Below are 24874 nucleotides of genomic sequence, written 5' to 3' on the forward strand. Positions count from 1 at the left end.
TGCCAGCAGCCAGCTCCCCATCCTGTCCCCAAATGGCTGAGCTCAACTCCCTGGTGATGGGTGCAGAGTCCAGCTGCTTCGAGGCGCCAGGCCTGCTGCTGGCAGGACCACTGCTCCTTCCTGGGCAGCATAGTGACCCCCCAAGCCTTGGGCACTCTGTCCCCAAAAGCATGAGGGGTGTCACCCTTCATGGAGAAAAGGGTGCCCTTCAGGACCCTGCCTCGGTCCCTGTCAGAGCCACAGGCATCCAGCTGCCCCAGCCCAGCATCTGCCTCCCCCAGAGCTCAGGACCCCGAGCCGCATCTCAGGAAGGACCTCGTTCCTGGTTGACCCATGGCCTCTGATCCCTCCCTGTGCCTGTGTGTGTGTGCATGTGTGAGCTGAGTGTGAGCTGAGTGTGTACAACTAAGTGGAGTATGTGCATGAGCTGAGTGTGTGAGCTGAGTGTGTGCATGTGCATGACTATGTGAAAGTCAAGGGTGTGTGCAAGCTGGGCGTGGGCTGTGAGCAAGCTGGGCGTGTGCGTGTGTATGAACTGAGTGGGTGTGGGTGTGCATGTGAGTGTGGGTGTGAATTATGTGTGAATATGAGTGTGCATGAATGCCTCTGTGCACAAGACCCCCATGATGAAGTGGATCCACAAGAACAGAGGGCTCTTCTCAGTGTCTCCTTCTGTAACCCTCACGGAGGCTGCGCCTGTCCTGCTGTCCATCCACCCACCTGCACACCTCCACACCTGCACACCTCCACACCACCCCACCTGTACACCATACCACCTGCACACCTGCCCACCTCCCCACCTGCACACCTGTCCACGTATACATCTGCTCGCCTGCCAACTGCACAGCTGCCCATCTGAGTATTTGCCCACTTCCCCACCTGTGTTCATTCCCTTTCCGATGTTGCCAGGTGTTTTTTTCTTGGCAGGATGTGGCTGTCTTTCCACCAGGTGCACGGAGGATCTCATTGTGCTCTGAAAACTTTTTACAGAGAAATAATTAACCTGCTTTTCAATTAGTTAAAATGTTTCTTATACTTTTAGGAAAAAAAGATTTTTTCCATCTATGGGCACTACCCAGTGATCCGGGCTGCTCTGCGAAGGAAGGGCTGGGTAGAAAAGAAATTCCACTTCTTGCCCAAGCTCGTCCCAGAGGCCAAAGATGGAAGCGAAGGGGTGATGGGTAAGGCATTGAAGACGTTTGTGCCTTTCTGTCGCAAGGACAAAGAAGGACGTCGGTGACCCCCCTGCTTGTGCAGGGCTCTGTCTCGGGCCTAATGAGAGAAAGCCCAATGCAGTCCAGGGCCTCGGCGTTGTTCGGTGCGTCGTGCATCGGGCAGCGTCCGGCTCGGAAGGGAGGAGGGTGGGACAGGGAAGCTCACAGCGGGCGGCCACGGAGCCGTGAGGTCCCGTCTCCCTAGGGGTCCTGCAGAGTGGGCAGCTGGAGTGCGGTGATGGGCGAGGGGCGCTGGTCGGTTCTGATGCGCTCTCCCTTGGCCCGAGACTGGTTCCATCACCAGGCGTTGCTTGTTGGCGACCCTGCAGGGGGTTCCGCTGTCCGGGAAAAGCCCTGAGGGTCAGTTTTTGTCCCCTGAAAAGCACCCCCCGCCCCGGAAGGGGGTCTCCCCGGCAACGCCCAGCGCAGGTGGCGTTTAGTTTACTTAGCAGGCTCCTCCGCATCTGAGTCTGGCTCTTCCTTCCTTTTGGGGGCTAGGGCACCCCGCCACCAGGCCAGAGCGCGGCCCCTCCCTTCTCCAGGGGTGACTCGCCTGGTGAGTGCTTTCGCAGCCCTGCTACTGGTCACTTCTCTGTGTCCACACAGTCCATGGCCTCACGCTGTGCCTGGACGGTGTCTGTAACCTCAGGCAGCCTGGCCCCCGCCGCTGCGTACACGGGCCCCGGGTCCCGTCCTCCCCTGACCCCGGCCTGGCCCGGCCTCCCACTCAGCACTGGCAGCACTGGTGTCCTCTCGGCCCCCGGTGGGCGCCCAGGACGGAGCCCACGCTGTCATCACACGTCACCTCTTCTCCACGATCCCACTCCTGAGGCCTCTCTCCATCCCCCTCATGCCCTCTGGGCCATCCCCAACAGAGCTCACCTAACTCCCCACCCAGCCCCACAGGTGCCCAGAGCCCCGGGGCAGGAGGGGCTCAGCGTCAAGGCTCCTGGCCCTGGTGGGAGGGGCCGCTTGGGGATGGGATTGTCTGGGTGGGTGGTCCACCTCTCGCCATGGCGAGAACCTGGCCGCATGTGGGGGGTGCTGGGCTGCACTCTGCACTGCTGTTGGCAGTGACATCCCTTCTCTTGGGTTCTGTTTGCAGACGATACATGTGTTGAACTCAAAGAAAACCAAGACATGACTTTTAAGAGAACGGACGACATCCACGACGTGATGGTAGGCTCCTCAGCACGCAGCAGCTTGGGGGCACTTGTGGCCTTCAGCCCCCCGAGGTTCTCCACACTTGCCACCTCCTTTGATGCCCATGGGGCAGGGGTCTCTGGGCATGTGGTGCCTGCACTGTGGGGCGTGGGGGCTCAGGAGGGCTGGGGCACAGAGGATGGACGGTGGGGGGGCCGTGAGCACTGCAGCCTCTGGCTCCCCACAACCCAGCCAACTCCGGGGCTTCTGGGGCCACAGGGGAGTGGGGGCAGGTTGCACAAGGCCCCGAGGCCAGGGCTGCCCCCCGGACGCCTCACCCTCCCCTCCGTGCCTGCCCCCCAAGGGGCCGGGAGCCATGGGCAGGTGGGGGCCGGCCAAGGGGCTTTGGTCCCGGCGTGGGGGCTGTGCCCTGGTGGGGGGGGAGGATCATCAGGCTAGCAGGGTCCCCAAAAAGCATGTGGTCAGGGGACCCTGTGGAGAAAAGAACACCATGAGGTTGGGCACAGGCCAGCCAGGGGGGCTCTGGGAGAAGGTTCTGGATGGAGGGGCCCTGCAGGGCCCAGTGGGCTTTCATTCTGGTGAAGGGGTGGGGGTGGAGGGTGCCCCTCGCTCCCCGCTGTTGGCTCCCCAAGCTGCAGAAACTCGGGGCCCAGTCAGCCCGGGCAGGGGCTGGAGCTGGGTGAGGCGGCCCCTCCGGAGCTTGCCGTGCTGCGGCGCCATGTTCCCAGGGAGCTGGGTCGGAGCCTCCTGGCAGGAAGCCGCCCAGGACCGTCCGCGGGGACGGCAGAGGGAACTCATTACCTGGGCTGCCCGGGCCTCCACCACCTGACAAGGACGCCGCGTCCTTCAGTGAGAGCGCTAAGCCCACTGACATCACCAGAGGCACAGACACACGGAAAGGAGGGGGCGGTCCCCAGCCGCGTCACCACGTCCGTCCGGTATTATATCCTCAATGAACAGTCCTGCAAGGAGACAAAACACACAGCATAAAGGGCTGGAAAAGAAGAATCAGAACTGTGGTTTTCTGAGGTGATTTGATTATGCATATGGAAAATGGAAGAGAATCTGTTGATAAATTGTTGGAATTAATAAGACAGTTCATCAAGGTTGTTGGGTACAGAATCAGTTGCATCTATATCTGCCAGAAATAAACAGAGTGAAAAAGTTTTAAAAAATACCATTTACAGTGGCATAAAAAGGTATGTTCCTTGGAATAAGCCTAACAAAAGAAATGCAAGGCTGTGATGGAAATAAATATAAAACTTAACTATGAAACGTTTTCAAGATCTAATAAACCACATGCATTGGTTAGAAGATGTGAATTCTCTGCAAGTCAACCAGTAGCTTCTGTACAGGCTGGGGTGGGTCACGGACGGCTGGTTTGTGTGTGTCTGTGTATCCACGTGTGTGTCCGTGAGTCTGAGAGCCCTGGACAGAGCCCAGCTCAGTGGAACATGATGGTGACCGAGTGGGGGCCAGTGGGGAAAAGGGGCTTCTTGGGCTGGGGGCTGAGACGACCAGGCATGGCCCCAGTCTCACCCCTGCACGGAGGGCACAACTGTGAGCCATTAGATAACGTTGGATCACTTTGTGACTCAGGGAGTGAAGACATTTAAAATGACAAAGAAAGGGCCCACCATGAAGAAAAACATTGATGCATTTGATGTTAAAATCAAGAACATCTGCTCCTCAAAAGACACCACAGAGAGAACAAAAAGATAAGCCACACAGTGGAGGAGATATTTGCAATATATGTCAGTTAAAAGACCTGGTACCCAGAATACATAAAGTCTTCATAAATCAATAATGAAAAGACAGTCAAACATAAAAATGGGCAAAAGGCTTGAACAGGTGCCTCACAAATGGCCAGTGAGCACTTTTTCAAGTTTGCGAGTTAATTCCATTCTATGAGGCAGAACACGCATTCCTCAGGGCGTGTCCATGTGCAGGAATCATGGGAACGAATGGGAAGGTGGGATGCTGAATGCGGGCAGGGGGTACCTGACTGGATGCTGAATCCAGGTGGGGGTCACCTGGTGGCCTCGAATACAGGAGGCGGCGAATCCACTGCAGATGCTCCAGCTCACCTGGGCACGTGGTGGTTACCATGGTCATCTTCTATACTTTAAGTGTCTAAAATAAAATAATACCTTTTAAAATGAGATCGTCATGTCTGAAAGTGACCACCAAGGCTACCGACATGACTTGGAGGATGGGGAAGGACATCAGGCCACGAGAAGAGATTCAGGGCCCTCGAGGCCCGTCAGTCAGGAAACCAGCGACATAGGAGTTGTAATGAGGGATGCTGGCCGGGCAGATATTTGCACACTGAAGCTCGTAGCGGCATTATTCACAGTAGCCAAAAGTGGAAGCCACCCAAATGTCCGCCAGCCGATGAGTGGACACACACCGTGGAATGTTATTCACCCATAAAAAGGAATGGAGTCCTGGGACATGCGACAACAGGGACAAACCCTGAAGACGTCATTTGACCAAAATAAACCAGATACAAAAAGACAAATGATGTATAACTTCCCTGACACGAAAGAATTAGAATAAGTAAATTCTGAAAGACAGAAAGTAGATCACAGATTACCAGGGCGGGGGCCTGGGGCCGGGGGGAGCGTGTCTCAGCTGCAGGTCTGTTTGCAGGTTGGGGAAGTTTGGGAAGTGGACAGTGGTGGTGGCAGCACGTCGTGAACGTAGTTAACGCCACGGAATTGTGCACTTGAGAGTAGATAAGGCGGGCAGTGCTGCGCTGTATATGTGCTGCTAGAATCAAAAGGGAAAGTAAAGAAGCCGCGTTGGCTGCTGGGAGCTCCGTCCCTGCCCTCTGGACGGTGGGGGTGGGGAAAGCCCCCAGTCTTGGTTCTGTGCTGACCGCTGGGTGACGACCTGCCCGGTCCCAGCCCGCCCTTCCCTCAGTTTCCCCACGTGTAACGGGGCCAAGATGGAACCCCCCTCGGGCAGGGTGGCGGAGTATCGCCCTGTTCGTGGGTGGGACGGGGGCTCTGTGTCTGCTGGGCTTGTCCGCAAGGCCTCACGGCGTCTGCTCGTCTCGGGGCTGGGGGTTTGAGGTCCCCTTTCCTTACGTGTCTCTGTGTGTGACGATTCTGACCTGATATGTGCCGTTGCTTGTGAACATCAAAGCAGCCCGGAGTCGCAGGCTTTAACTCCCCACATCTAACGGGCCTCGGTTTCCCCCTGCCAGGCGGGGTGAGTGAGGAAAGCCTGGTCTCCCGGGGGTTAGGGCCGGGGTGCATTCGGGGACGTCTCCCCCGGAGGGTGCATTTCCAGGCCACGGAGCAGCTGTCCCCCATGCCCAGTGGCACGTCCCAGGGGAGGGGAGCTCCGACCCCCCCAGCACCCCCACAGGGGAGGCCCCTGCCTGGGCCCCACTGCCCCCCACCTGCCCCCCAAGAGCCTAAACTCCCCGCAGCCACACTTGGTCTCCCGTCTGCTCCATTGGCCCCAGAGGACGCCTGCGGCCAGCAGTCAGGATGGAGAACCCACGGGATTGTTCCTTCCGAGCTCTTTCTTGCATCCCCAGCCAGCCTAGGGCTGTGCGCCCCGGGCGGTGGATGCTGATGGAGGTGGGGGTTTTTCCTGCCAGTCTAGGTTGGTGAAGAATGAAATGCCATACTTCCTCTGGACTATTAAAAGGGACGTCGTTGATTGCCACAGCCTGAACTGCGAGCAGATGCTGAACCACTACAGGAAGACGGCATCCTTCACCACCAAGGTGAGTGTACCACAGGCCCATGCGGGGGGCTCTCGGGGGGCCGCTGCTCTCCCCTGAGCCCTGCAGCCCCGGGGGGACGGAGTGGCCCTGCTGGGGCATCCAGCGGCCTCCAAGACAATTCCCCAGCCCCTCCCCACGCGGAGTCTCCCAGCAGCTCTGGGCCCCGTCCAGGGTCCATGGCCGAGCCCCAGGCCCGAGGGCGATGCCGTCAGCTGTGTGTGCAGCCGCTGTGGTGGGCAGGCCCAGGCCACCCGCCGTCCCCACCCAGCGTCACTGGCACAGAAGCCCTGGGTCTGCCTGCAGCTCCCAGACTGACTCTGAGCCTGCAGTGATGTAGACCTGTGCCTCGGTTTCCCCTTCTTTGACATGGGAAGAGAGCAGTCGTGCCCAGAGGGCGCCTGTGGGGGTCAGAGGAGAAAGAGCTGGGCCAGCGCAGGATCCCGCTCGGACTGAGTGGGGGCCGTGGTCAGCCATCCCATCCACCACTGGGAGGCTGGTCATCCCAGGCCCGGCTCCCACAGGCCCAGCCGCCGAGTCACTCCTGCGCCTCCCCACGTCCCCAGCTGGGTCAGCGGCTCTTGGGGCTGAACTTGCCCACCCTCCCACCCAGCCATTGCCCTCTCGGTCCCGGGTCAGCAGGACCCGCGGCCACACCCCAGCCCTGGAGGGCTGTCTACCTCCCCCTCCATGGTCCACAGAGACGTCCACGGTCCACAGAGACGTCCACGTGGCCCCCAGTCCTGCTCCCAGTAGCCAGAGGGTCTCCCCGCAGGCCCTGCACCCCAGGAACCTCCACCTGCAGGGCCAGCTGACGCCCACTCAGGCCTCCCCAGGTTCCCCCAGCCTGCCCACCCCTCTCTCGACCCCCTCACCCAGGCAGGATGCATGTGGGCTCAGGCTGGGACTTCAGGTCCAGGAAGCTCCCCAGCACCCTGTGCCCCCACCCCAGCTCCGTGTAACCCGTGGCTCCCCGCGGCTCTGTGTGCCTGCGACCCACGGACATGCCGGACGTGTCACATCAGAGTGGCCCTGGGCTTGCGGTGGGACAGGAAGGGGACAGGTGTCCGGCGCCGCACCCGGGTCTGGCGGTGCTGCCTGACGGTCACTCTGGGGTGGCTTTGGCTCTCGGTGCCTCCCTCGGGGCGGGGGGTCAGAGGCCGGTTGGGTTTCATCGCAAGTTTTTCTGCATTCATAGCAGCGATTTTATTTCACCTTTAACCCCTTACTGTGGTGAATTACAGTAACGGTCTGTCCAAGGCCAGAGCTGCCTTCCGGCATAAGCCCAGCGGCCGGTGTGTTCCTGGGGAGCCCTGGTGCCTGCGTGCGGACCCCGGGGCCCGGGGCTTCCTGGGAGGGTCTGGGCGAGAACGGCCCTGAGTGCTTGTCGGAGCTCACCTGTGGAACCTTCTGGACCCGGAGTGTGCTCACGGGAAGGTTTTAAATCATGGGTGCAACTTCTTAAACGGTCATGAAAGTTCTTGGGTTTCCCATTTCATTTTGACTCGGTTTGGCGATTGTGTCTTCCTCGGAGTTAAGCTCTGTTGCCTTAAGTGAGTCTGTTGGGTTGAAGGTCACGGTATTCCTGTCTTTTTAATACTCACATCACTTTACCATTTTTGTGCCCTTGAGCCTTTGTGCTTTTCCCCTGCGCCGGACCCTCCCGACCTGGGGAGCCCTTCCCAGCCGCCCCTCGCTCGCCGTTCTCGAGCGGGGCTCCTAGGGCCCACCGGGCACGGCGTCCCAGTCTGAGCCACGGCAGCACTGGTCTCTCCCACAACGCGTTCCGGGGTCACATCCCTTCCTCGACGCAGCAGTGCGGGGTCCCCCCACCCCAGCATCACCCCAGCCTCGCCCACTGGCTGTGGCTCAAGGGCAAGGCTGAGCTAGGCCCTCCCTGGGGTCCCCTGGGGGTGGACAGTCCTGTGGGCTCCTGAGGGACACAGGGGAGGGCAAGGAGCTCTCTTGGCTGGTGGTGGCTGGGGCTGGGCTGGACCCCCACTCTGCCCACTGCAAAATTCTTTCTGCCCCACCCTGTCACCCCGCCACTGGAGGGGGCACAGTGGCTGTGGGGAGCTGGCAGGGGGTGTCTGCTGTGGCTGGAACCGGCAGCCGGGCATGGGGAGCCCAGGTGGAGCGGGGAGTGTGCCCCCTACCCCAGCTGCCCATTGAATGGGCGAGGCAGGGCCGGGTGGGGGGAGGTCCCAAGCTGTGGCATTCGGGGGGAGGCTGGTGGGAGCAGGGCAAGGGCCCCCAGGTGGGAAAGAGGATTCCCAGCTGTGAGGAGCCGTCCGTGGGGGCAGACACAGGGACTCGTGCCTCCTACCGGCCTGGGCAGAGGTCGTGGCCCTGACTGCTGGGCACAACCTCACCCACCGTGACCACCAAGTCCCCTCCAGCTCCCGGCCCCGAGTGGGCACAAGGCCACGCAGGTGCTGTCCCTGAAGGGCCTGCGGGCTATGCAAGGTGGGGAGGGCAGGGGGCTGCTGCCACGGCCCCAGCCAGTACCCCCTCACCCACACCTCTGATGTCCTGATGCCCATGGGTGCTGGGCAAGGGGCACTGCAGGTGGGGGGCACTGAGAGCACCTGCAGCGCCAGGTACTTCCCACACCTTCCGGCACCTCAGTGAGGGGGCTAAGGTTCAGGTGCAGGGGCTTGCCTGGTCCGGCCATCCCCAGGTGTCCCCACTCAGAGAGAGGCCCAGGCAGAGGGCTTCCCGCGCGAGAGGACCCTCCTCAGCAGTGGGGTGGGGTGAGCTCAGGGTCAGAGCCACGGGCAACTTGGCCTGGCCGGCCTGGTGGGGGAGCTGGCCTGGGGGCTGGGGGCTGGCCTGGGGGCCCGGGGAGCCGGCCTGGGGCCTGGCCTGTGGAAGGGCTGGCCTGGAGGTCTAAGGGCTGGCTGGGGAAAGGCTGCCCGGGGGAGCTGGCCATTGGGTGACCACACAGGGGTTGGGTGGTGCTGCCGCCACTTGGCCCGTGAGATACTCCAGTCGGCCTGTCCGTGGGTGGCCTGTCTTCCCGCCCCGTGGGCAAGGGGGGCCCGCCTGAGCGGGCAGGACCCCTGCGGAGGGCCGCCCTAACGCACCCCTGTCTCCGGAGATCGGGCTGTGCGTGAACATGCGGAGCCTGCCGTGGTACGTCCAGGCGAACCCTGACACCTTCTTCCCACGCTGCTACGGCCTCTGCGCGGCCGGCGAGGAGCAGGAGTTCCTGGGTGAGTGGGCCGGCTCCCCCTTCCCCCTGCCCTCTGCAGCCCCTCACTCCCCAAGAGCCGCACAGCCGACCCTGCCAACAAGGCCGGGGACCCTCCAGCAGTGCCTTCCCCCCCCGGGGCGGGTTTCTAGGTCTGTGTCCCCTTCAGAAGTGATCGCACGTGGCCTCGGAGAGGGCGGTGCGGGCAGGGGCGGACGGGCTCAGCCCTGGGCAGGTGAGGCTGGAGCTGGGGTGCCTGGAGGGCGCAGGGCCTCCTCTTCCTCCCCGGAGCAGCCCCACCCCACCCCAGGAGCGGTGTGCTGCGGCATTGGGAGAAACTTGGGGAGAGGCCAGCGGGCTGGGGAGCAGGGGTGTCCCTGGCTCTGGTGGGCATCGTGGGAGGCTGGCTCCAGCCGGTGCAGGAGCACCTGCATGTGGGGGCACCTGCGGAAGGTGCCGGCGGCAGGAGCCAGACACCTGTGGGCCCTGGACTGGAGCCAGGGGCAGGGTGCTTGGCTGGGCCCGGTGGGCTTCGGGGGAGCGGAGTGCAGGTCAGAGCAGGTGGAGCGGGTCCGTCCAGGGGGCCGAGCACCCTGAACACCCATCCTGGAGGTGCTGCGTCTGCCCAGCCCCTGAGCAAAGAGCCACGGCCCAGCCCCGGGGCACATTCCAGCAGGGAGGTGGGCCGGACAGACTGATGGACCCAGGGCCCCCAGAAAGCACTGAGCAAGGCACACAGGCCCGGGTCGTCTGGGTAGGACTCCGGATATCAGGAGCGTCCTGGGGAAGGGGGAAGGTGCAAAGGCTCCCGGAAATAGCGGGAGCCAGGTGGGGGGAGATGAGGGTGCCCCAGTGGAGATGGGGGGAACCTGCAGCCTCCAGCAGGGCGTTGGCAGACAGTGGGGTGCGAGGTCTGGAGCTGGGGAGAGAGGCGTCAGGAGTGTGTGGAAGTCTCCAGAACGCGCTCCCAGCAGTGCTGCCTGCCTCCCCTGGCATGTGGACGGTCACCCTGCTGGGCAGGGACAGGCTGGCCTCACGCTGCACCTGCAGGGCCGAGCGGGACCCAGGGCAGGAGGCGAGCTTGGCTGACCCGAGAATTGCAGTGAGTCCCTGGAGAGGTTCCCAGTGATGGGCGCGGCGGGCAGGCAAACACAGATGGTGCTGGTGCTGTCTGCAGAGTAAAGTTCTGGAAAGATCTCCAGTGCAGTGTGGAGGACAGATCGATGGGGGAGGGAGGCTGAGGATGGAGGGCCGGGGAGAGGACTGCCGTGGCCACGGCCGAGGGCTTGGTCAAGCCAGGAGGGGCCCGGGGGGCGGAGGCCAGGGTGGGAGGGTGGGAAAAGGTGAGATCCGGCTCCCTGCTGTTGACAGGGGGTGAGGGCTGGGACGAGGGGCTTCTTGGTGGCTGGAGGCCCCGGGTGGAAGGAGACGAGCCGGCTCAGAGCCAGGCCAGTTCTGGGAGGAGAGGTGTCGGGGAGAAGCGCTCCGCGGGGAGGTGTCTGGGCCCAGCAGGGGCTGTGAGGGGGGCGCCCCAAAGGCCATCGGGCCCCCTGGGTGGGGTGGGGGGCCGGGAGACCCCGCCCCGGCCTCGGACCCTGCTTGAGGCCCCGGGCCCGGCAGGCAGAGGCGGCGAGGCCCGGCGTCCTTGCAGACGACTTCCGGCGCACCCTGGCGTCCAGCATCCTCAAGTGGGTTGTCAGCCACCAGGACGGCCGCAGGATCAAGCCCCGGGGCAGGGGGGAGGAGGCCGGCGAGAGCGACCCAAGGCGCAAGAAAGGTGGGTCTGGGGCCGCAGGGGACACCAGCTGGTTCCGCAGGGCTGGTGTGGAGCGGGGGTGGGCAGGGCGCGGGGCGGGTGCTCGCGGAGCTCTCCATCCCGCCCGGCGGCGCCTCCTCGCCGCTGAGCCAGACAGCGGGTTGCCTCATGCCAGACGCAGATGACTCGCTCCCGAGTTCTAGATTCTGCAGCAAACCCCACTGTTGTTCTAACTCCGGAGCTAAGATGACACAGGTGTCATGGCTGTAAAGTATTTGGCAGCTTGGGAAGCACTCGGACATCTGCTGCTGGCTGCTAACCATTGTGACTATCCTGAAACGCTGGGGCTTTTCCAGCTTAGGGTCAGGCCAGGGGCGCAGGTGGGGCGGCACGCCCAGGGGAGGTGGCGGCCGTGTGCCTTTGTCTCCGCCGGCGCCCGCTCGGTTTTGAGTCTCTGGGAAGAGGAAGGACCTACCAGGGTGATAACGCTTTTGTTTGGCGTAGGGAGACGCCAGGACTCTGTGCCCGTAAGACCTGAATACTGGTTTCCAAGCAGCTTAGAAGCTGAACCCCTGTTGGCGAACAAAAGGAACTATAATCACCTGTTTAAACTCCAAGTAGAGACCGGTGGGGCCTGATGCCCAGGGCTCGCAGCAGTGTCGGGAGGCGAGGGGTCCTGCAGGTGGTGCCGATGAGCCTTCACCTGGGGGGCGGAGCCTTAGTGTGGCCCCTGGGGAGACGGCCCCGGCTGAGGCCGCCTCTGAGGACTGGGCCAGGCTGCCCCAGGACGAGCCTCTGACCCGGAGGGTGTGCCAGCCCTTCCCAGACGCCCCTCACCCGCTCACTGCCTGGGGCTTCCAGGAGCCCTGGGCTGGCTCTTGCCCGTGTCTGTGCCATTAGTTGGTTCCCTTCCTGCAGCCCCTAGCCTCTGAGGGCAGAGGGGCAGTGCTGTGGAAATCCGAGGAGGAGACCCCCACCACCAAACCAGGGGTGACCGTGACCCGGGTCACAGGGTTCTGCAGACATGATGGGGGTGCAGCTGGGTGGCACTTCAGCCCCCTCCCCTCCACCTTTCACAAGCAGTCGAATGACTTAGTAAAACATGCACATTATGAGAATAAAACTTCATTCCAGTCATCAGTTCATATGGAATTGCCAAGGGCCCTGAGTAGCCCAGACCACCTTGAAAAAGAATAGCAGCGTTGGAGGGGTCACACTTCCTGATTTCAAAACACAGTACAAAGCCACAGCGTGGAGCCGACTCAAGGAGAGACACACAGAGCAGTGGGATAGGATTGGGGGTTCAGAAATCAACCCTCACATCTGTGGCCAGTTGATTTTGGGGCAAGGTTCCAAGTCCACTCAATGGGGAAGAATATTCTCCCCAACAAAAGGTGCTGGAACAACTACATATTCACATGCAGAAGAATGAAAGTGGACCCCTACCTGGCACCATAAACAAAGGTAACTGAAAATGGATCAAAGACCTAAATATTAGAATGAAAAACTGTAAAACTCCCAGAAGAAAACAGAGGAGAATATCTTCAGGACTTTTTATTAGGCAATGGCTTCTTAGACTTTACACCAAAAGCACAAGCAACAAAAGAAAATATAGATAAGTTGGTGTTCTAGGTTGCAAATGCTGCCATTTTGCAAAACACCAGAAATGGATCAGCTTTTATGAAGGGTGTTTATTTGGTTACAAAGTTACAATCGTAAGGCCATAGCATGTCCAAGGTAATGCATCAGCAATTGGGTACCTTCACTGGAGGATGGCCAGTGGCATCTGGAAAACTTCTGTTAGCTGGGAAGGCACATGGCTGGTGTCTGCTCCAGAGTTCTGGGTTCAGAATGGCTTTCTCCCGGGACGTTCCTCTCTAGTTGTCTGGGGGTGTTCTCTTAGTTTCTCCCAGGCAAACTCTGGACCAGTGAAAGTCTACTTTCAATAACTGTCTCCAAAATGTCTAAGTTGCAGCTCTGAGCTCCTGTGTGTGAGCCCTTTTATAAGACTCCAGTGAAATAATCAAAGCCCACACCGAATGGGATTCTCCCCTCCGGTTCCCCTCGGGAAGCCCTGAACGCTGACGTCTGGCTCCTCAACCCCACAGACTCTCCCGTTGTGTTTTCTGCTCCGGCTCTGTCCACCTGCCCCGTGACCCGGAATTGCCATCAGGGAAAAGGCTGGACAAACGCAGAGCTGTGGGCGTGTGCTTCCTCCCGGAGGCCGGTCCTCCTCCGGCTGCCCTCCTGCTCTGCGCAGCGGTGGTTCTCAGCTTCTTTTTCAGCTTGTACGTTGTTACTGGCTGTTTCTCCATGACTGGAACTGAAACTCCGAATGTGTTACCTATGTCTACTCATTTCATGCCTATGAACGTGGTGAGTTACCGTGACAGCTTTTTCCAATACTAAGCCGTGCTGGCTTTCCTGACGTAAGTCCAGTTGTGGGGGTGTGTAATGCTTCAGACACTGTGGGATGCAGTTTGCTAGTGTTTTGCTAATCCTGCACAGGCTTCTACAGACAGATCACTGGACCTCGTTTACCAGTCCTCGGGAAGGGAGCTTTGGGGTCACTGCGGTGTTTCTCTGTTGGAGAGAACACTGCCGCGAATGTCCTTGCACTCACACACGCACGTTGCAGTGGGGTGACGTCCGTGTGCGTCCGGGTGGAACCTCCGCGTGCCTCTCTGAACGGACGGTGATGAGAGCGTGGCCTGGGCGTCAGGCGGACCCCTCCAGACAGCTCTGCGAGCTCCTTCCGCCTTCCTGAGCTGTGTTTTCTACATGTGTAATTGGGATGATAGCCCCTCAATCAACTCCAGGCCTGTGAAATGGGGTCCAAATACCTTTTCTTGGGGTTTGGGGCAAACCAAATAAAATTATGTAAACCACAAAGACTGCATATTAACCTCTGCAGCTGTCAGCCATCCTCATCATGGATGATACAGTGTAGTTTGTGTGTGACACAGTATTTTTGCTCTTTTTCACTTTAATTATTATTCTTGTTATTTGTGTGTGTGCTAATGAAGGTGTCAGATTGGTTTAGGTGATGAATGTACAACTATGTAATGGTACTGTGAACAATCGAATGTACGATTTGTTTTGTATGACTGCGTGGTATGTGAATATAGCTCAATAAAATGAAGATTAAAAAAAATTAAAATAAAATAGTTGACAATCGATTAACAAGCCCCCACCCCTACTTTTCTTTTCCCTCGGAGTGTGGAAGTGCCCGTCTCTCTACACTCTTGATCACATGTGATCTTTCCAGATTCCAGCCACATTGGACGTATCTTCAATAGGTTGACTGGCTGTTTTCCTGAAAATGGTCTGTTCAGATTTTCTATAGCACTGCTTCTCTTTTTCTTACTCTGTTTGCCTTATTGATTTGCTGAAGTTCTTTATACATTCTGAATGTTAATATTTTATTTGTTATCCCTTTTATCACTTTCTCCTGGTCTGTTACTTATCTTTTAATTTGGTTTGTTGTTTTCATTTTTGAGTGTCGTCATACTTATTGATCTCTTCTATGGTTTGTGCCTTTGGGTCTTATTTAAGAAGATTTTATTGAGGCCAAACTCCAAAGCACATTATCTTATAATTTCTTCGGACACCTTTTAGTGTTCTCTCTCTCTCCTCCTCTGTGGGGTGTGTGTGTGAGAGTGTGTGTCTTATTTTACATTTAGTCCTGTAACCCATATGAGATTTATTTTTATGGAGATCAAATTTTAATTTTTGTTCCATGTGGTTAATCACTTGTCCCAAACCTCTTCAAGGGTCTTCCACTTTGTCTCCGGTATTTGCAATGACACCCTTGAGAGCCCTTTCTGGGCTTTGCTTCCGCTTGACAACTTCGATGTCATTACCATTACGTTAGCTTCATAATATGTTTGCTACCAGGTAGGGTGAGTCCCCCAGCCTCCTGCTTTTTCACAAGTGTCTTGGCAACTCTCACGCATATTCTCTGCCATATGCATTTTGTAGTCGGCTTGCCAAAAGCTGTGAAAAGCCCTTTGGGAATTTTGATTGGAATTTATTGAAATTATAGATTAATTTAGAGATATTTCTGTTTTACAATATTGAGACTTTTAGTATTTTCTTAAAATTTTAATTTCCTCTAAACACTTTCTGTAGGTATCAATACCATTTTGTTTAAATATATGAACATGTAGAAAAAAGGATTGGGGACACACACCAAATCAAAGCACTGCTCATTTCCTCTGCTTCTTTTGATTATAATCCCTTTCTAATTCCCAGTTTTCTTTGTCTATTGTTTTTATGTTTTCCCAGTTCATTTTGGCTGAGATTTATTGACTACTGATCTTGTATTTTTCTCCCACCACCCAACAGCTCTTGGCTTTGAGTCTGCTGATTTTGTTTTTAATTTGTATAGATTAGCTTCCGATTAGATTATTTAATCCTCCTATATTTATTGTAGTCCTCTTTGTTCTTTCTGTAACACCTTAGGTGAGCCTCTGAATTTACCTCTGGGCTCCGCTGCGGCGGGCCCGTGGACCCTGAGTGCACACGTCTCCGAGGCAGCCCTCCCACCCTGTCCCTGCTTCACCTTTCCGTGGCCACCACACCCCGCAGGCCCCCCAGAGGGATGGAGGCTGTCTGTCCGGTCTCTAGGCTCCCGATGAGGGTCTGGGCTGTGCTGAGCAGGGGCTGGGCCTTCAGGGATGAGGCAGCGTCACCTGCCGCTCGGTGCTTCCCCAGACCCACCATGGGCTTGGCCCAGGGCCCCAGAGGGAGGGCAGGCTGCCAGGTGATGGGGAGGCCGAGCACACACATGCAGATGTTCTGGAAAGTGCTGTAGAAACTCGGGGAGATGACTCTTCCGGAGAGCCCGTGGGCACCTGGGCATCAGGGCAGCTCAGGCGTGCCCACAAAGCAGGTATCAAATGCCAGGTGTGGATCGAAAGCTGTAGGTTTTGCAGAGAGTCCGTCAGAAGTGCTCCCTCATTCCTGCTCTGGGGAGCTGAGTCGAGTCGTGGGAGGGGGAGGGGGCAGGGGGTCGCACAGGTGACGGCTTCCGGGGGGAGCGGCCATCTGCATCCAGGGAGGCTGTCCAGGGGCAGCCTCGTGACACAGCAGCCTGGGTGGCCTCTGTCCAAGGCGACTGGTGGGCCCCTGGCCCCTGTGGGCAGCCCCTGAGGTAGGGCCCCAACACGGGGCGGCAGGGCGGCCCCCAGGCGGCCCACCCTCCACACACCTGTGCTTGGGTTTCAGATCCCGAGGACGCCGAAGTAAAGATGCTCGTGGACCTCTCGGGGCAGCTCATCGACATGGCGTGCAAGGTGTGCCAGGCCTACCTGGGGCGGCTGGAGCATGAAGACATCGATGTCGCCGCGGACGCTGCCAAGGGCCTCAGCGAGGACGAGTGGAAGGACCTGACCCAGCAGTACTACTCCCTCGTTCAGTAAGACGTGGGGCCCCTGGCAGACCCTGGCGGCTGTTAGAACACGCAGGGGTCAGGGTGTGCCCATGCCACTGCGTTAACCATCAGGCTTTGAGGTGGGATTTGGGGGTGCCTAGGAAAAGCCAGCCTCCAGGGTGTCTGGGGACACCTGCCTGGGCGTCTGGGGGCACATCCGGGGTGTCTGGGGCCCTGGGCCCCCTGTTACCTGTCCCACCAGGGCCCTGTGGGCTGATACGGGGACGACATCTCCACTGGGGGCTCCTTCAATGCGCCTTCCAAATCCCTCTCTTGTCTTTTATCTCATGCGAACCTCCCAGCAGCCCCACAAGGCAGGCAGAGCAGGTACATCTGCTGTGTTTCCTAGGCAGGCCCCGGTGCGCACCTGGTAAGGGGCGAGGGGCGAGGGGAGGCTTCGCTCAGGCCCAGCCCCCGCCTCTCCACAACTTGTGTGGCCCTCGCCGCCCGGGTCTGAAGACCGACCTTGGCCTTCCACCCTGTGCTGAGGGCTGAGCCCTTCCGGAGCCACCAGAGCGAGGCGCTGGGGTCAGGGAGGCCGGGCACCCGCAGCAGGGATGGCCCTCCGCCGAGGGGACGCCAGCCAGACGGGAGGGGCCTTGATTTGGAGGGTCTGCTGGCAGCCCACAGGCATTGGCCAAGGTGGATTTCACTCTCTTGTTTTCCTTCTTTCGAGTCAGTCAAGTGTTTTCTCTTCTCTCCTTTTTTATAGGGTGTAACATAAATAGCCAATTGCATGCAGTGTGTTAATCGTGTTTGTGAGAGTTTACTTGTGATCCTGTGTCCCCACCACCCTTGTCAGGATAAAGCACATTCCCAGCCCCCCAGGGGCCCCCTAGGAACCCTCTCCAGGCAGACCCTCCCGCAGGTGCCCGCGATTCGGCTCCTACCACCATCAGTCAGTTCTGTCTGTTGTCGAATTTCGTGTTCATGCGATCGTACCATCTGGCTCCCTCCTTGATGGATTCTTTTGTTCCACGTGACGTCTGAGATTCATCCACGCAGGTGCATGGAGCAGTGGACCGTTCTTTTCCGGGCTTGGATAGTATCCTGTTCCATCCATTCTAATGTCAGTGGGCTTGGATAGTATCCTGTTCCATCCATTCTAATGTCAGTGGGCATGTGGGTTACAAGTTTACACTCCCACAGCCACGTGTGCGAGATCCACTGTGACACAATGCAGACAACAGCGGTGTTGTCAGTCTTCTAAATTTCCTTTTCTGATGGTCTCATGTGGTTTTAGGTTGCATTTCTCTGATGACTAATGGTGTTGAGTGTGGTTTTGTAGGCTTATTGGCCATTTAGATATCTTCTCTTGTGATGTGCGTGTTCATATCTTTTACCCAATTTTGAATTGGGTTGGCTGTCTCTTCTGTATTGACTTGTAAGAGCCCTTTATACGTTATTCACCAAGTCCCTCGTTGGAAATATGTGTTAAGAACAGCTCTCCCAGCGTGACCTGTGGGTTTCTGTGACACAGAAGTTAACTGTGCTGAGGTCTGACATAGGTGAGAGCGTTTAGTGCCTGTTCAAGAAATCTTTGCCTAGCCCAGATTCACCAGATGCTTTCCGATGACTTGTTGTAGAAGCTTTACTCTTTTCCCTTTCATAGTCAGCTTTTTATGACCCATCTTGGATTAATTTTTCTGTAAAGTAAGAGGTAAGGACCAAGGTTCTTTTTTTTTATATATAGACGCCCACTATGGATAAAGAATAAGCATGAATTTTGTTGAAATGGGCTTTGGGCCCAGCACATGATCTGTTTCAGTAAATGCTTCATGTACATTTGAATAGAAGTTGTATGTAGCAGTTGCTAGGTGGTGTGTTCTAAAAATGTGGATTAGGTAGTTGGTTGCTAATGTTATTCAAATCTATATCCTTAATGACCATTTTGCCTCCTTGTTCTTTGAAGATGCTGAGAGAGATGAGTTTCAAATCTCCAATTCTGTTTGAAGACTTCATTTTCTTTAGTTTTGCGGTTATTTGCTTTATATATTTTGATGCGACGTTATTCAGTACATCTAATTTAGGATTATTTTTGCCTTTTTCTTAATTGGAACTTTTTATCATTATAAAATTTTTTCTTTATCTCTATTAATACTTCTTGCCTTAAATTCTACTTTTTCTGATATTAGTATGGTAGTTTTGGTTAGTGCTTGTAAGATATATCTTTTGTAAATCTTCAACTTTAATTCTGTTGGTGCCTTTGTATTTAAAGTGGGTCTCATATAAAAGCATATGTTCCTGGCTGGGTCTTTTTGTGTGTGTGTGTCTGTCTGATCTTTTTCTGTTGATCGGAGTTTTGTTCCATTTACATTAAAAGCCATATGAACACAGATTTAAGTCTACCGTCTTGCTATTTGTTTTCTGTTTATCCTATCTGCTCTTTGTTCTGTTATCCCTCCTCTTATCCCTTCTTTTGGAATAATCAACTATTTTTAATTATTCCATTTTATCTCCCTTACTCAATTTTTAGCTATGTATTTTTGTATTGTCCTTTCTGGTTACTCTAGATGTTACAATAGGCATCTTTGACTCATTACAGTATACCTTAAATTCATATTTTTACCATTTTCTGGAAAATTTTAAAAGCTTACAACCATTTAACTTCACAGGGGAATTTTACCAAACATTCCAAGAAGATTTAATACCTATTCTGCCTAAAGTCTTCCAAAAAATTGAAGAGGAGGAAACACCCCCTAATTCATCAGAGCAGGCCAACATCACCCTGATACGAAAGCCAGATACAGATGCCACAAGAAAAGAAAACTACAGACCAGTATCCCTTATGAATATAGCTAAAAAAATGCTCCACAAAATACTAGCAACCTGAATCTAACAGCGTATTAAAAGAGTGCTACACCACGATCAGGTGTGATTCATCCAAGGATTGCAGGGGTGGGCCAACGTGAGGAGATCAGTGAGTGTAACACCCCACAGTAACAGAACGAAGGAAAATCCCACGATCATCTCAACTGATGCAGAAAAGTCATTTGAAAAACTCCAGACCACTTCTTGATTAAAAAGAAAAAAAAAAAAAAACACGTAGAAAACTAGAAATAGAAGGAAACTTCCTCAACATGATCGTGGCATCTCTGAAAACCCCACAGGTAACATCACACTCAGTGGTAGAGACTGACAGCTTTCCCTCTAAGTTCTGAATAGTTTCTTCTGCCGTGACAATCTGCCATTAAGTCTATCCAATTCTAACTCTAAGGTTATCTGAGGTCATCTCCAGGTCTTATGTTGCTTATCTTTGTTCTTTAATCTCAGTGAGATTTTTCTGCCTCCTCCCAGTCTCTTTAATTTTTGTTTATGACTGAATTTTTTGTCACTTTCCTCAGAGAGGGCTTGCCCTCTGCTTGGTTGGTAGGCAGCCCGGAGCTGATCTCAGCAGTTGAGCTGCGCCCCGAAGGGCTGAGCGGGAGCCGGGTGGGCTCCTTCCACCTCTGGCGTCACCTGCCTGGGGCGGAGCTGACGTTGTCCGTGGGGGGCCCCTCCTGCAGGAGGGCCAGGAGGGCCTTGCCCCTGCACTCCACCCGACGGCGGGGGACGTCCTCTTTCCAGCCGGGCAGCCAGCCTCCTGGGCCGCCTCACCATCAGAAAATCTCCCCTGGGAAAGGCTGTAGATGCTCGATGCATCTCTTGGCCACTTCATGAGGCCACGTGGGCTCTGTTCCTTCACACGGTGCCTCTGCTTCACCGAGCCCGACACTCAGCCTTCACCCAGACCTGGCATGTGCTCCCACGGAAGAAAACAGCCAACAAACTCTGCTCTCCCAGGAAACCTTGTCTGGGTCTGGAATTTTAGCTCTTCTAGTGCTCTTTGCTTCCCAACTCTCTGACGTTTTGAAAAACATGACTTTTGCAATTTATCCAGCTTTCTTCTAGTTGTTAGAGCAGCCTCATGGCTAGCCACAACCTAAATAAGGAGGTCTCCTAACAAGTATTTTTAATCATTTTAGTTTATTTTTGAAACTTTTGACTTTTAAAAAATAATTTATCTATTTTTAGTTGTGATAAAATATACATAACATAAAAATTATTTTAACTATTTGTACATTGACAATACTGTGTTAACTTTCACCACCATCTATTTCCAGACTATTTTCATCATCCCAAACCAAAACTCAGACTCATTTAGCAATAGCTCCCTATTTCCCCCTCCTCCCACCCCTGGAAACCATTATTCTATTTTCTGTCTCTAAGAATTTTCTTATTCTAAGTATTTAATATAAGAGAAATCATACAATATTTGTCCTTCTGTGTCTGGCTTATTTCACTCAACACGATGTCTCCAAGGTTCATCCATGTTGTAGCAGGAACCAGCCCTTCACTTCTTTTTATGGCTGAAGAATATTCCATCGTATGGGTGGACCACATGTTATCCATTCCTCTGTGATGGACACGTGGGTGGCTTCCACCTTTTGACTATTGGGAACATACCGCAGTGAACACTGGTGTGCAGATATCTGGGTCAGAGTCCCTTCTTACATTTCTTTTGAGTACATACCTAGGAGTGGAATTGCCAAGTCATGTGATAATTCAGTGTTTGACTTTCTGAGGAATCACAAAACGGTCTTCCACAGTGGCTGCACCATTTTACATTTCCACGAAAAATATATGAAGCTTCCGATTTGTTTGCCTCCTCACCAACTCGTTATTTTCAGCTTTTTAAGTAATAGCCATCCTAGTGGGTATGAAATGGTATCTCATTGTTCTTTTAATTTGCATTCTCTAATGGCTAATGATGTTGAGCATCTTTTCATGTACTTATTAGCCATTTGACTATCTTCTTTAGAGAGATGTCTGTTCAAATCCTTTCCCCATTTTTTAATTGAGTAGTTTGTTTTTTTTGGTTGTTGAGTTGGAGGATTTCTTTATATATTCTGGATAGTAAACCCTTATCATATATGATTTGAAACTATTTTCTTTCATTCTTTATGTTGTCTTTTCACTCTAAGAATTTACTTTGGATGGCAGGGCAAGATGGTGGCATAGAGAGGTGTGGAATTTAGTCAGTCTTCTAGAGCAACTAGTAAATAGCCAGAAACAACTAGTAAACAGTCTGGAACAATTGTTGGGGGATATCCGTGACTGTCCACACATCATACACCAGCCTGGAATGGGTGGAACGGCTGAGACTGCAGCATAAGAACTGTAAGTAAAGCTCCCAAACTGCAGAGCTGGGGCCCCTCCCCCACTGGCACTGCAGGCTGAGCAGAAACACTTCCCTGTGGGAATAAGAAGCAGGCTACCTGGAATAAGGGACAGTAACTCAACCAAGCTCCAATTGCAGTTTTAATTAACAAATTTGGACTACTGAATACAACTTACAAGCACAGATAAACCCGGAGCAAATAGGAAAGGAACTTGCGGTTCCTCCCGGAAGAGAGGAGGCAGGGCCAACAGAAAAAAAATACATAAATTAATAAAAACAGAGGCTTTTGGAGATGGCTGAGCTCAGAATACTGGAAAACGGCTGTGTCCCAAGAAAAGGGGCACAGAGAACCAGGTACTAACACCAGTCGACAGGCGAAACTGGGGGCTGGGAACTGACTCTGAAAAAGGGCTTTTGCTCTTTTTCCTTTTTTTTTCTCTCATTCTAAGCAGCTCATTGGAGAAAGCCTCGGGCATCTTCAATTGTCAGTGCTGACCCAGGCAGGGATGGAGTTGACAGAGTCAGAGAGACAAAGGAGGAGTTCAGGGGTAGAAGATAACTCCCTAAAGGGCATATCTTCTCTAAGAAAATGGGGGCAGGACCCAGCTCAAGTGGCTGCCCTCCCTTAGAGAATTCAGAGCCCAGGGCCTGGGGGTGGGGAGGAACAGAAACATCTTAAGGTTGGCTTCTGACAACCTCAGCCCCTGGCCAGAACAGGGTCTGCTGAGAATTATAGGGACTGCACCTCTTCACACCAGTGGGGAGCTGCAGGCTGACCAGTGCCATCTAATGGTCAGGACAGGAAAAGCACTGAGTCTAGAGGCCTCACAGGAAAGTCTTACAACCTGCTTCTCAGGGAAACCCAATACTGAATACAGCCTCCTCCTGAGACCTGGGCCCATATGGTCCGGGAAAATATGATTGGAGTAATCAAGGAAACCAAATGCCTAGACAACAAAAAACCATGAATCACATTAGGAAAAACAAAGATATGGCCCAAAGGAAAAAACTTAAATTTCAACTGAGATACAGGAATTGAAACAACTAATTGTTAATCAAACAAATCTCCTAAATCAATCCAAAAATCAAATCAGTGAGTTGAGGGAAGATACATCAAAAGAGATGAAAGATATAAAGAAGATATTGGGTGAACATAAGGAAGAACTAGAAAGTTTGAAAAAACGATTGGCAGAACTTACATGAAAAGCACACTACAAGAAAAGAAAAACACAATGGAGACATACAACAGCAGATTTGTTGTATGATTTGTTCAAATCTGTTGATTTGAAGAGGGAGAAGGAAATATTCATGAACTGGACCACAGGACATCTGAAATACTGCACACAAAAGAACAGATGGGGAAAAGAATGGAAAAATATGAGCAGCGTCTTAGGGAATTGAATGACAATGTGAAGCTAGTGAATATACATGTTATGGGTGTCCCAGAAGGAGAAAAGAAGGGAAAATGGGCAGAACAATAATGGAGAAAATAATCACTGAAAATTTCCCATCTCTTATGAAAGATATAAAATTTCAGATCCAAGAAGCACAGTGTACCCCAAACAGAATAGATCTGGATAGACCTATGCCAACACACTTAATCATATTATCAGATGTCAAAGACAAAACAGTGAATTCTGAAAGCAGCAAGAGAAAAATGATCCATCACATACAAGGAAAGCTGGATAAAACTATGTGCATATTTCTCAGTAGAAACCATGGAGGCAAAAAGGCCATGGTATGATATATTTAAGATACTGAAAGAGAAAAACTGCCAGGCAAGAATTCTATATCCAGCAAAACTGTCCTTCAAAAATGAGGGAGAGTTTAAAATCTCAGATGCACAGACACTGAGAAAGTTTCTTGAAAATTTGATGGTATAGGAGAAAAAATACAGTAAATGCAAACTAGAGTCTATAGTTACCAGTAACATTGTAATATACTTCCATTAATTGTAACAAAGGCAATATATTAAAGCTAAATGTCTATAAGAGGGGGACATAAGGGAGGGGTATGGGATTCTTGGCATTGGTGTGTTGTCTGACTTTTTAATTGTATTTTATTTTAATTTTATTTTTTCTTTTGTTGTTTTTTTAGTTGTCATTTTTTTCTTTCTTTTTCTTTTTTTCTTTTTTCACCTCTTCCTCTTTCTTTGTGGAAGAAATGGAAATGTCCTTAGATAGATAGTGGTGGTGACTGCGTAATTATGTGATTATACAGGGAACCATTGATTATTTAGGATTAAATGTATGGTGTGTGAATAAAACCATCCAAAAAATAAACAGAGGGATATAAGTGCTGGAGAAAATGTGGAGAAAGGGATGTACCTAATCACTATTGGTGGGGAAGTAGAATGGTATAGCCCATGTGAAGGGCAGTGTGGTGGTTCCACAGGAAGCTAAGCATGGGGTTGCCGTATGATCCTGCAACTCGGTTATTGGGTCTATTTACTTGGAAGAACAGAAAAGAGGAACACGAATGAACATTTGTACAGTGGGGTTTATGGTGTCGATTTTCATGATTTGCAGTGGATGGAGGTGGCTTAAGGGTACATTGACTGATGAACAGGATGGCAAACAGTGTTGTATACATACAATGGAATATTGAGCTGCTACAAGAAGGAGTGAAGTTGTGAGGTGCATGGACATCGAGGACAGTATGTTGAGTGAAATAAACCAGAAATGAAAAGACAAACATTATAAGGCCTCACTAATATGGACTACCTATAAGGTGCAGACTTTGAGAATTGAGTCTGAGAGCATGGGTTATTAGGGGAAGACCTATTATAAGGTTTCTAGATTGTAAGTTCTTACAGCAGTTACTTCTATTTCTGAGTTATAATGACTGTTTCTAAAATTTGAGATGCTGAGTTCTTTGTGTGTAACCTGGTTGGTCCCTGGAACTTTGGGCATCTGTGTGACACCTGAGATTCAGAGCCAGAGTCCAGCAGCTATGAAAGTCAGCATTACCCCATGCAGCAAATGTTAAGGAGTCTGAAAAAAGAGATCATACTTCAATTAGAGATATGAACAAAATAGACTTGGTTAGGCCTAAGGTAAATTAGACTAAAGGGTAAAGGATGATATTGATGGTGTTTTTGTAACTTCAACTTCTGTGTGAGACCAAAGGAAGAGATGTTTATCAGGTGCAAAACCTATATTTTTTTGTGACACACTATATAATTTAACTTGTATGGTCAGTTTCTTCAAACAA

General features: G+C 53.2%; 1 protein-coding gene across 8 annotated transcripts in view; it reads left to right on the plus strand.

Annotated features, from left to right (window-relative positions):
• TTLL8 (tubulin tyrosine ligase like 8) overlaps positions 1–24874 on the plus strand; it is a 114918-nt gene that overhangs the window by 18810 nt on the left and 71234 nt on the right. For 5 of the 8 annotated variants that reach the window (XM_037845890.1, XM_037845882.1, XM_037845883.1 and 2 more), the window contains exons 3-8: positions 1043–1181; positions 2320–2393; positions 5992–6120; positions 9218–9332; positions 10962–11087; positions 16296–16485. In XM_037845890.1, the coding sequence (XP_037701818.1) occupies positions 1178–1181; positions 2320–2393; positions 5992–6120; positions 9218–9332; positions 10962–11087; positions 16296–16485 (638 nt within the window). In that variant the 5' untranslated portion in view covers positions 1043–1177. Of the gene's footprint in view, positions 1–1042; positions 1182–2319; positions 2394–5991; positions 6121–9217; positions 9333–10961; positions 11088–16295; positions 16486–24874 lie in introns of those variants that run through there. The other 3 variants (XM_037845884.1, XM_037845886.1, XM_037845885.1) reach the window with 3 other exon arrangements.

Source organism: Choloepus didactylus, chromosome 8 (assembly GCF_015220235.1).
Source record: "Choloepus didactylus isolate mChoDid1 chromosome 8, mChoDid1.pri, whole genome shotgun sequence".
NCBI classification, from domain to species: domain Eukaryota; kingdom Metazoa; phylum Chordata; class Mammalia; order Pilosa; family Megalonychidae; genus Choloepus; species Choloepus didactylus.